We start from the raw sequence: 12,953 nt of genomic DNA on the forward strand, positions 1-12,953 counted from the left end.
TGGACATCACGGTTCAGTATGAGTTTGGTACAATGAGATTTAAACAACAAAAAATTCAAAAGCATAAGGCTAGGTTTCTTTTCATTTATTTTGAACAGACAGCAGTAAAAGCTACCATCCACCAACCCCTGTGGTAGTCGTTAATAGCCAATAGCCTGTAATGTATTAAGCAGTAAACACATAATACACACTCTGGCATATATTTTAGATGTATGGCTGATAAAAAACAAAAGGCAATAAGTTACAAACTGAAACATCTCGTGTTATTAAGAGAAAACACCCTTACTAGCAGAGAGTGATTGAGATAGCAGGAACAGATAGGCATCATTTTGCCTACTGACAACTTTGTTACTTCATGAAACAATAAGGAACTAAAATGTATTAATGTATTACGCAGTGTAAACAATACACAAACACTGAACATACACGTTTGAAGAACTAGTTTTTTCATTTCCCACTCGGTTAATAAACTGGGCGGGCACTGCTTTCAGTAGCATAAGAGGTCCATACATCAGTTGTTAATGCGAAAGTGGGTGCAGTGAACAACTTGTGTTCAATCACTGTTTGTGTACGGTAGTAAATGTGCACAGAGGATAGAATTTTGTAACAAGGCTCAAGCACTTTTAATAAATACTTGAAGCCGGGATCTTCTACCACTGCATATGGCCACGTAGCTGATGAAATGTAAATGCCAATTGCTTCTTTAATTCTTTTGGCTCTCTATGCAGTTGCATCTACAGGCTGCTTAAAAACAGCGGGGATCAGTAGTTGGACTCCTGTTTTGCAAAGCTCCAGTGATTTGAACAGCTGGGTGACGCTGTCGAATGCGTGTTAGCACGTTTGATGCATTTCCGCACACATACCCAACAACTGCCAAACAATGCCGTCATACTGTCCTCGTCCAATCTACCGCTTGCTCTCCATTGCCATTGTAATTCACTGAGAACTCAAAATATTCTCACACAGTTGATGTAAAAAAGTAGGCAGGTCTTCCAGCTCACCTGTGGCATCTACACTCACCATAGTGTGACTGATTTCGTGAGGCACTAATCAGCTTGTGGCAAACTTACTAAAGGCGTACAGTTTTAAGGTTTCTGTGTGGAACTGCTCTTGAAAATTTGGTTCCACGTTATGTTAATCAATCTTCACACATTCACCATATATTCTCTGTACAACTGCATGTACCAAACCGTATCGCCCATACTGTGAATGGTCGATATGAATACATGTACTGTTACAACCCTAGTATGTACAATTGAAATCATGCGGCATTGATTCTAATAAGTGTACTTCATTAAAACATTGCCCAAACCTCTCTTTCAGGACTGTTCTTTCTTCAGCACTTGCTTATTAACTGGATCCATCAGGCAGCAATGCTAACTGTTGATCCAAAGTGCAGCTATACAATAAACAGCAGCCAAAGAAAAATCACAACTTTACATGAGTCTACTTACGTGCATTTTTGGCTGGCAGTCGGTCAATCCTCCACACAATTGCTCCAAAGGCATCCTCATATTTAACTGTGCCAGTTGTGACCTGCATGACTTGCTCTGTTTCAGCTGTACTCACAGATCCAAGGCAGGCATTTCTGTTCATTTTAGATTTTAAAGACTTCTGCCTGAGAAGGCTTACTGTGCGAGAGACTTTTATCCATTCTCCTGGAACAGGTATCTGAACAACAACATTTTCACATGCTGGTAAATAGTCAGAATGCACCAAAATGGTAGACATGTTCAAGAATGCCTGCAGTTCAATGTAGGCTCCCTGCACAGTAACTACTGCTTTTATTGAGAATGGCAGATCACAATTAGCTGAAAGTGTTCTAAACCGCATTAGCTCAAATCTGCAGGCATCATGAGGCATAAATTTTACAATTCTCAGATTTTGAAAATCATCTTCTTTGACACACTTGTGAAAAGAGTAGTCAGCAATGTCTATCCAGTTCTCACTCACATCCTCACTGTAATTTGGGTCTCGATTCTGAAGTTCAGAGTCATTTAAAGCCAAGAAACAATCAATGCTGCCATTGACAAATGCCAAGCAAAAAACCCGGGTTATAACAGTGTTTTCAATAATCGTTCCATCCTTTGAAAGCTGTGCCCACAAGTTGTCTACAATTTCTAGTGTCAGCTCTTGCTCTTCATAATGCTTTCTTTGAAGTGAGTGGCCTGGCAGGCTCATTAGTTCTTCCTCAATTGTGTTTAACAGATCTACAAAATCACCATAGGATGTGCTTCCAAATTTCAAGAGTTGTTCTACTTCTGCCTCATGGACCACTTCTGCTTTAGGATGGTATTTCTTTTTTTCTGTATAAGAAACATGTTCAATCTTTACAGTATGAATTTTTCCTGGCTCATTGAAGTTTTCTACCTTATGCTCAGAAAGCCTACAATAGGGGTTCAGTTGAAACTCTTTGAAAGGCTTCTCTAAGCCCTTCTCATAGTACATTTGCAAAACACCACCTCTTAAAAGTTTGAGGTAAATTGGCCCCCATTGGCGTGATGACATTCGATTTTTCTTTTCAGGAATTCTCAACATTAGAGGCCAGCCATCTCGGTTTTCACTACAAAACAGGCCCTGTGGGACAAAGCCACGAGACTCAGGGTTATGATGCAACGCTGACCGCTCTTCTGTTTCACAGGCCTGAAGCCTGGCAAGTTTCTCACAAATATAGTTGAAGGAATTTTGAATATGGCTTCGACGGGGATCACCTTTCTCTTTTTTATAGTAAAAGTGAGAGAAATTGTTCTCAGATAAGTTATGTTCAGAACCTGAGGAGGAACTCCCTGACTGTTGCGCTTCGATCAGAAAAGGGTTTGAATGACCATTGTCCTCTTGGAAAGGAAGGAACTGACCAGACATCTCTGGGGTGAATGCAGTCTGCGATATGGAAGGCTCTGCTGTGAAGACCCTGGTGGTGTTTTGAGAATCTGAACTGATATCCTCAACAAGCAATGAAGATGAATTGCTGTTAGATGGTAAAGACATCTTGAAAACTGCAAATGGATTATATAATCCTGACTGCATGGAAAAAGAGCTTCCTGGCGTTTCTCTAATTGGTGTACATAGTGGTGTATTACTAGGAACACAGGGGCTCCCATTGAAATAAGTCAGAGGCGATGTTAATGGACTGCTGCTTAAGGAGGAAGACCTTCTGGAGTATTCATGGTAAGGAGGCAGGTTTAGTTTCAATCCATTGGGTCTGGGGATGCTGGTATGAGTGTCTGGGGACTGCAGAGGCTTCTGTGGCAACTGGAAGGCTGTGTTGTCATCATCAAACTTGACCCAGCTGGGGTGGTTTTCAGAACACATTGTTTGTGCAATGATGCTTTTACATTAACTTATTCTTTGGATATTTTTGTAGCTGCCAAATAAAAAAAAAATACAATAAATCAATGCATATGAAAATCTTATAATGTGATGCTTTTAAATCTAAAACAAATCAGCAAGACACTTTCATAACCGTTCCAGATCCACATCCATAATGCCAAGCAAGCACTGCCCTAAAACTGAAAGTCAGTCCCCTGCTAAATATGAACCTACAACTTCACACCACTTGGCCCAGTTAGTTTAGATGAAATCAGGTATACTGTGCACTGGCTACAGCAGAGCTGCCTCGTTACATGACACCAGCAGAGGCTGAATTAATTCTTAATTTTGCTGTTTGTCAGCCACAGTCTATTCCTTGTCACTTTCTAACAGAGCTGCAATCACCTTCCCTGACAATAAAAAAATAATGCAAGCACATTATTTAGTTACATGTCTGACAGCAGAGGTAAGGGGATTATGAAATGACAACAAAAATCTGAAGGTTGTGCAGTGTAAAGTCAAGGCGTCAGAGAAGACGGAATTTCAAGGATGCCGGCACCTGGTAAGTTACAAGGTTGGGACTGCGACCAAGAAATCAGCACAATATAGTATACAGAACTGGAGGATGGAAAGCTTTGAGGACCGTTCCTGAACTCTTCCATTGTCTAATCAGGGTATACGTGATGTTTCCATTTTGCGACTGGTACTTTATAATTCTGCCAGAGTGAACTCAGATAGAGTAAAAACTTTTTCTTTTGGACTTTCTCACACTGAACTTGAACTTGGTGGTACGTCTTCGTATTACATCTATACATATAACAAGGTACATTGAATTAAATAACACGATATACAGTGCATGGCATCATCACAACATTGCATAAAGTAAACACAGATACAGTGATCCCTCGCTATATCGCGCTTCGTCTTTCGCGGCTTCACTCCATCGCGGATTTTAAATGTAAGCATATGTGAATATATATCGCGGATTTTTCACTGCTTCGCGGATGTCTGCAGTCTACAGTATGTGTGCTTCCTCAGTTGATTTGCCCATTTGAATTGAAACAAGGGACGCATTTGAATTGAAACAAGGGACGCTATTGGTGGATGGCTGAGAAGCTACCCAATCAGAGCATGCGGTTAAGTTCCTGTGTGCTGCTGATTGGCTCAGCGACGGAGTGCTGCATTAACCAGGAACTAACCATCTCACTCATTCAGAATTAACGTGCACAAACGTCAACAGAAGATGCAAATGATTGCAGAAAAGGTAAAAGTTTTGGATATGTTGAAGGAAGGAAACAGCTGCACCACTGCAGGACACCATTACAGCATAAATGAGTCCACGATTCTTTTTATTTAAAAAGGAGGAAAAGCATATAAGATCTACGGCCGCAGTGTCTTTTAACCAGGGCACAAAACGAGTTGCAAGTGGACGTTGTAAGGCAGTAGTCTGGATGGAACCTGCTTTAGGGATTTGGATTGAAGAGTGATGGAAGAAGTACAACGGCGGTGCTAAACAGTCGCCTGAAGAGGCTCCTTTAGAAGAGCTGTAACGCTAACCTTTGTTGTGCAATAAAATTAAACTCATCGTTATCGGACAAGTCGTCATGTCATTGTTGGTGAGTAACCATAATTAATTATTTACGTACAGTACTTATTACATGTACATAGTTTAGTGTCACTGTACACACATTTTATTGTATACAATTTTTCTTGCATTGTACGTATTTATTGATGGTGGCCTGTCTGTCGTAATGGCTGTAACATATGTGATATCGGAGACGCTCGATATCTTTAAAATAATATTTAGGTTTTACTGTATGTAAACTGTGTTTACATACATAATTTCAACGAATCTTACCTAATATCTAAGAGAATACAAAGGGTTTATGCTGTATAATTGTGCGTGAAATGTTTATAATAGTGTGGGAGAGTTTATAAGGGCTTAAATATATAAAAATAACCACATGAACATATGGTTTCTACTTTGCAGATTTTCTTATTTCGCGGGTGGCTCTGGAACGCAACCCCCGCGATGGAGGAGGGATTACTGTATATAAAACAATATAGGAAAGCAGAATTGTACTTCTGCCCAGTAATACATTGGCAGTTGGTAACAGGTTTATAGATCAGCTATGAATTGTCATCTTCACTTATTATTAAAACATTATTTAAATCGGTATTATACTAAAATATAATCATCACTAAATCATTTTGAATACAAAAGTCTGCATCTCAGCTGAAGTGTAAAATCAGGTAACTGAATGGCAAAGTGTTCTGGGAACTTAAGGTCTGTTGTAAAATTAATATTTACATAGTAAAAAATAACTGGCCCTATTCTAGCATTGGCAAAACACACGAATGGTTCAAATGATCTTGAACTCCTTGGCCCCCAGTCACACTTTCTTCAAAGTTTATAGTACTAATGTTTGTATGATTTGGTTCTCCCAGTCAAGACTCAAAGTTTACTGTGATATGCAATAGGACTCAAGTGTGGCCACTAACTAGGCGAAATAACACTAAGTTACAGGGGAAGAAATCTGCATCTTTTTAAACAGAGACTTTTTTTTGCTTTTTTGTTTCATGTTTATTAAATATACTGTACTATTCTAGCTTGTGAAGTGTCCTACTCATGGTTCATTAAAATTACAGCAGGGTGATGGTCTTTGATTAAACAGCAGCAGTGTGACAACTTAATTGGCTTTTTGTAAAAAAAAAAAATATAGCCAGCTTACCTAAAATAATGCACACAGCTATGTTCTGGCTCAATTATAACTATAAACAGGAAAAGTTGACTAATTTTAATACCATTAACAATTAAGTTCTTCTTTACTGATATTTACATTTCCTCAACTTCAGCCATTTCCTTTCCGGAAGATTTGTTTCCCCCATCCTTTTGTTTGTGCTGTATAATACACAAAAGGTTGGAAGAGAAAAAAAATACTCAGTCCTCTGCAAGATAATGGCAGATTCCAGGTGTAACATGACCAAACAGGAACACACTTAATATAGAGGCTGGGTTCATGTTTAGAATGTGAGGAAACAGCCTGCACGATAGTGAATACTTTTTTTAAAAAATGGTTTCAAAATGACCTCCCTTCAAACAAGAATTTACACTCACTGCTGGGCACTAACATTTTTATGCTCGGTAAGCATTCACACTGTAATTACTATATATCACACTTACAAATAATGGCACAGTGTCAGCCATGTCTCTAATCAAATCTCTCAGCAATTAATTCATTCATATCTCATAGAATACAGTTTTGTGCAATGAAGGATGACAAAATGCTGAATGATTTTAATGGAATCGAACTTTAATAGCCATATTTATGGCACTGTGAAAGATGCTGGCTATTCACTCTGGTACTTCAGATAAGCGGCCCAAAAGGTAGCTCTCTACTGGGTAGGAAATCCCTTGTTAAGAGGAAATTTTTGCTGAAACTTTTTACCTTGTCAAAATTGTAAATCTTTTTAAACTTACTAATTAAGAAAAAATATAAAATTAAGCAGTATATTGATTCAAATACCATTCTACTTTTATTTTAGTAAAATTTTCAGAGCATATGTAATAAAATTACAAATTAACCACCAGAGACATTCAATTTCGTTTTATATAAAAAATGGTTACAACACAACTTGTGCACATGTATATAATAATACATATAATTCATATGTATAATACATACACATGAATATAGATTGTTTAGGAATGTGCTACAAGTGCACTGTAAAAAAATAGAAAAAAAGCATTAAAACATATTTTAACAGTAGAAAACTGTAGTATAACAGTTAAATATGATTTAAAACAATGAATGCATGCATGCATTTTTATGTCTAAGAAGTGTTTAGCAGCCAATTGATTGTTTCAATATACAGTACAAGAATATTTAAGGGATAACTGTTGCATTGTCACAGACTCAAAATGATGTATTAAAACAAAATCCGTAAAAATAGTATATAATACAAAAAAACTGATTTCATTTTTTCTTTCTAAAATTTCTAAAAGCAGACCCTTTTTGCAATTAGTGCTGGAAATGATTTTCTTGTGGTAACACCAAGCTAAGGTAAAAGACACCTGTAATGATCTCAAAGAAAGCAACTGATCCTGTCAGTCTTCCCAGCAGTGATCATCTAAGGAAATTTACTAAAAGATCAGATAAAGAAAAAAAGAAAGAAAGAAAGAAAGAAAAAGAAAGAAAGAAACAAGGGGATCTAGATGCCTCAGTAAAAAGACAAGTGTCAGTGTTCATGAATCTATCATGAAAAAAGATGTAATGAATATATGGCTTTCGAGGTACTCTAGTCACAAGAACGCCCTCTCTCTCTCTCTCTCTCTCTCTAACAAACCAGGCTCAGGTACGCAAAGTTGCTCCAGAAAAATATCCTAATTCTTCTAGAACAATTTGGTACACTGGACAAACAAGGTGTTTGGTGTTACCACAAGAACTTCACTCTAACTATCAAGAAGACTGTCCTCACTGCAGCCTTTGCAATGTGGCAGAGCTAGATGCTCATTTATTATATCACATCAAACCTGTACATATTCTTTTGGACTTTTCCATATTATAATAATGATTATACTATATATTATATAACCTACAAAACTATCAAATCACTGTCTTGCTAAATAGACTGATAAGCTTTAAACTGAGTAAATAATATAGCGTTTCCAGGAAATTCCCAAATCACTTCTGTACTTATGTCAGCTTACAAAGATATTCTCAATTTGCTGACAAATATCTGAGGCTACTGCTGTTTATTGTGAGAGATCTTATTTGTGCACTCCAACTGCATAACGTGTCAACAGAATGCGTGTTTTCTTAACCAAATTAAGAAACTGTTAAAAATCTAGACAACAGCCACACATTCAAGTATGCTGTAGCTTATATACCACTGACCATTTTTCAAACAAACAGTGTATAAACCTAATAATCTATATATTATTTAAATCAATTTAAGAAATCTCGTTATTTTTGCAAGTGATCGTGTGCTTCCCATGCCCTTGCCTTGAACAGTTCCTAACTTATAACATGCTGGATGTTGGCTACATACAGTTTATTAAGTTATTTCTAATAATCTTTAGTTACATTTAAAATACATTTGATGAAGACTTCTTACTTTATAATGTAGTAATGTCCAAATACAGGTATGCATCACTTAATGTCCACAATACGTTCTGTGAAATAGGACATGATGCGATGTGGATGTTATGCAAACACCATATTATATACAGGACTTAGACAACTTATATACAGGATACTGTAGTGTACCTGTTTTAGCCAAATACAGAGAGCTAACACAGCAATGCTCCAAAGACGCACAATGCACAAAACTGGGTACTGCATATGACGCAAAGCACACACTGTTATACAATAACCTTTATTTGTAAGTAGGGAAAGTTCACATTATAAGAAAATAATCAAAAGTACAGTACAGGGACCACAGACATGCTGTATATATGGTCGGACGTTTCCTGAACGTCACGGACATTATGTGGCGCAGAGCCTTATTGTTTACTTATACATATTACTTAAACTGTACGCATTTAATGCTCGTTGGTTTATATGGCTTATGTATAGTAGATTTACATTAGGCGTTCTTCACCAAAAATAGTACATATGCTGAGAAGACCATGCTTTATAACAATTTATATGACTAATTTAAATTTAACCAAAGTAGTTAACCAAAAACATCAGCCATGTTTTTATATACATTGCTATCTAAGTAAATCATGAGGACATGTTCCTTAATCTGTTCATTCTCCGTAAGTGGATAATACAAAATGATGCACATTGACTGATTTGCATTTACTTCAAACGCTTTCAAATTAGTCTTATTTCAGTTTATATTCCAATTTTATCCTTTAAATATTTGCCAACATGGTTAAATAACACTGGACTGAAGATCAGTTGCACCACTTTTCTTCATCATTTTAAGATTATAATGTTGTAAAATGTAACTTGGATTTTCAGGAAGCAAAACATTTTCATTGTTGCTACTGCCACTGTAATCAGGAGGGTACTATTTAAATATCATATTTCAAAATACAAACCACCTCAGTCTTCAGTCAAGTCTTCACTACATCCAAAACATCACCCATGTGTTCAACCCTCAAAAGATCTTTTGCAAACCCATTAGACCTGCCTAACCCTCCTTACAGATACTTTTGCCTGCACCTCCAATGACAGTCAACCCTTTATTGCCACCTTCACTGTTATCCAAACCTCAGCCTCTACAACCAGCCAGAGCTGTCCTGTCTACCTAACTGACACCCAGGCCTTCACCTGCAGCCCCTGATGGTCCTTCATTACCTCCTCTTAGATATTTGTGCCCATTCCTCCTGTTCCTTTATGGAGAAGAGAAGAAAAATATCTACAATCTGATGGTACATCTCAAACATTTTTAGTAAAAAATACATTACATCTGTGATGCACCATTTGCTGGAATGACAAATGCAATGTGCCTGTCTCTGTTATATGCCATATGTTATGGTATTCGTAAAAGCAGTGTTAATGCTTGTAAAGTGTCATCTGTTGGAATGACATAACATAGCAAGCAGACAGATACATAGTCTCTTATCCTTCTATTACGGTGGAAGAGATAGCTGCTGCTCATTCTATATGTTTGTATGTGTGTACAAGACCAAAGTTTCCTATTACAGTAGGCTTAGGAGGCTCAATGCTACATATGACAGCAGGAAAAAAATCTGGACCTGCCATGTAGCAAAGGAAGAACAGCTTTTTAGCAATGTGAACAACACAACACAGTGACATTCCACACTTCCACAACAGCCAATAAAGTCCCTTGTTGAAAAAGACCATGAAGAGTTCAGGGTGACCATGTATCCACTTGATGATGCTGAAGTGGAAAGAATAATGCAGTATCTTTTAAAACACAAATCATTCCCACAGCGCGTCTCTAGCAGTCACTAAGGTGGCATTCTAAAGGTTTTGGTTACAGAGGAGGCTATGTGCTGGAAAACATGATCAGGTTAAGGATTTTCATGTCATTAGATGTCGAGTATGTGGCATATTCCTTTACACTGTAACAAATGTTTTTGTATGTGACTGACAAATTCATTTTAAGCATGGTTGTTTAACAGAAGCCTGACAGAAAAAAAAAATCATGCATTATACAAAGTAAAGCTGTGGTGACATTGAATTATTATATTTTACTTTTCATTTTATTGATTAGTAAATTCAGTTTAAATTATACTATTCATGCTGACAAACACTGAGATTGTGATAAGTTTTAATCTGTTTGATAATGTAGCTTTCTTCGACAGTGGTGTTCCATTAACTATGCGTATGACGTGTAGAAACTGTAATGTTGCATTGTGGTTAGTGGGTTTTGCTTAAATGAATATATGGCATTATTTAGAAAAACACTATTGTTTACTCAGGATGTTTCAGGGTTTGATGTTCGACTTGAAGCTAATGATGGTTTATTTTTCTTTTTTCCATTTTCAGCATTCTCTCTGTAATTTCAGTAATTGTCCACAAGCTAATTCTTGTTCATTATCACTGCATTTAGAAATCCTGCCATTCATTCAACCACAAGAAAGATGATGCAGCAGACCAATACAACAGACAATGTGGTCGGTATTTTTCTTGTACAGTTTAGGGTTACCAGATTGCCATTATAGTACACCTTAATGATGAATTTGCAGTTTGACGGATTTTTTTTTTTTTTTTTTTAAAGGCCCTGCTGAGTTCCTGCATGCCACATTAATAACATATTTGCACCTTTTCAAATTCCTATTAAATATTTACACAAAAAACGTGTGTAAAATATGACACAACAATCACTATGACAAACACACAGAAAATGACATGTTAGTAATTTTCAAACATTTCTCAGAACCCTGCTGATATTTGGAAGAGAGTCCTCGTACATACTGTACTTGAAGATTTAGAAGGTACATATCTCAACCTGTCACTAACCTGTCAAAGATTTAGGGAAATCATTCATTATCCACACTTTAGAAGAGAGTTTCGCTTTACGTGGCTTGGCAGCAAATTATCCACTTATCTTCTGGATGCTGTTTTCAGGTTTTAGGTTTATATAGTGATATTAACCTAATGCAGTAATTCAGTCATAAAATTCATTTTTAAAAAATATATTGAATTAAGTGCATTGTGAATGGATTAACAGTAATGTTTAGCTCCAGGTATTTAAAAAAAAAATTTTTTTGATGTGTGTTTTTATGCAACTGGTTTTTCAAAAATGTTTTTTTGTTTTTACAGATAGGGTCAACTGGAAAAATGTTTTATTTGTGTATAAAGTTCAGTTGTGAGGGGATTCTGTTATTACAGAATGTTTGCTGTGTGGAAAATAGCTCCTGTCCACCAGGACATGCCAGAGATAATAAAAGAGGAGGTTTGATGGGTTTCATTATGCCAGAGATTTTGTAAGATTCTTCTCAGCTATAGCTGTTTCTACCAGGATGGAAGAAATCAAGATGAGAAGGTTGGAAAAAAAATATTATACAAATAATTTAATTTAATAGGATGACACCATGACTGATACTATTGTGTGCCTGCTTTAGTCAGTATTGTTAAATATTGTTTTGAACAAGCTCTTGTTAAATATTGCTTATTTTTGCTATAGTTATTATTGCATGGTGTAAATAAACATTCATTTTTATGCATGTCCACTATCCTGATAGTTTATAGTGATAAAACTGTAATGCTGTTCCATAGCTAAAGCATGGCTAAATATAGATTATGCTGCAGGACAATAATTCTATGTATGCCAATAAATGTACAAAATGAATGGCTAAAGAAGAAAAAAAATGAGCTAAAATATCTCCAATATGATAACATGCTTATATATAATATTCAAAGGGTTATTAATACTGCCCAAAGGATTACTGGCTGCTCTCTGCCCACACTAGAGGATCTATTCAGTAGTCACTATTTCAGCTGAGCAACCAATAAATTAAAAATCGTATCCCACCCAAGACATCATCTGTTTGGCCTGCTGTCCTCAGGCAGGCACTATAGATCTTTTACGGCAAGGACTAACAGATTTAAGGACAGTTTTAATCCCAGTGCTATACGTGAACTGAACAACAGAAATACAACAATAATCTGTTTTCATCAAAGGTGATTTTCATCACTAAAGCACTATAATACTAATAGAACATTCAGCTCAAGTTTAAATTTCATTGGTAATATTATCTATTCATTTATCTGGGCAATAACCGGTGGTGTAATACCTTATTAGCTATTTTTAAATGTACATGCATGTATGTGTAAATGTGTATGTATGCAGGTATAGTTGTATGTATGTATGTATGTATGTACGTACAGTATGTGTATGTGTGTACAGTGATCCCTCGCTATATCGCGCTTCGCCTTTCGCGGCTTCACTCCATCGCGGATTTTATATGTAAGCATATTTAAATATATATCGCAGATTTTTTGCTGGTTCGCGGATTTCTGCGGACAATGGGTCTTTTAATTTCTGGTACATGCTTCCTCAGTTGGTTTGCCCAGTTGATTTCATACAAGGGACGCTATTGGCAGATGGCTGAGAAGCTACCCAACTTACTTTTCTTTCTCTCTCTCTTGCGCTGACTATCTGTGATCCTGACGTAGGGGGTGTGAGCAGGGGGGCTGTTCGCACACCTAGACGATACG

The 12,953-nt window shown here is 36.7% G+C and overlaps 1 protein-coding gene across 2 annotated transcripts in view; it reads right to left on the reverse strand.

Annotated features, from left to right (window-relative positions):
- LOC114666208 (stonin-1) overlaps window positions 1-12,953 on the reverse strand; it is a 51,813-nt gene that overhangs the window by 9,149 nt on the left and 29,711 nt on the right. For both annotated transcript variants that reach the window (XM_051919616.1, XM_028820978.2), the window contains exon 2: window positions 1,455-3,364. In XM_051919616.1, coding sequence (XP_051775576.1) covers window positions 1,455-3,312 — 1,858 coding nt within the window. In that variant the 5' untranslated portion in view covers window positions 3,313-3,364. The remainder of the gene's footprint in view (window positions 1-1,454; window positions 3,365-12,953) is intronic.

The sequence above is a fragment of the Erpetoichthys calabaricus genome, chromosome 15 (assembly GCF_900747795.2).
Source record: "Erpetoichthys calabaricus chromosome 15, fErpCal1.3, whole genome shotgun sequence".
Lineage (NCBI taxonomy): Eukaryota > Metazoa > Chordata > Cladistia > Polypteriformes > Polypteridae > Erpetoichthys > Erpetoichthys calabaricus.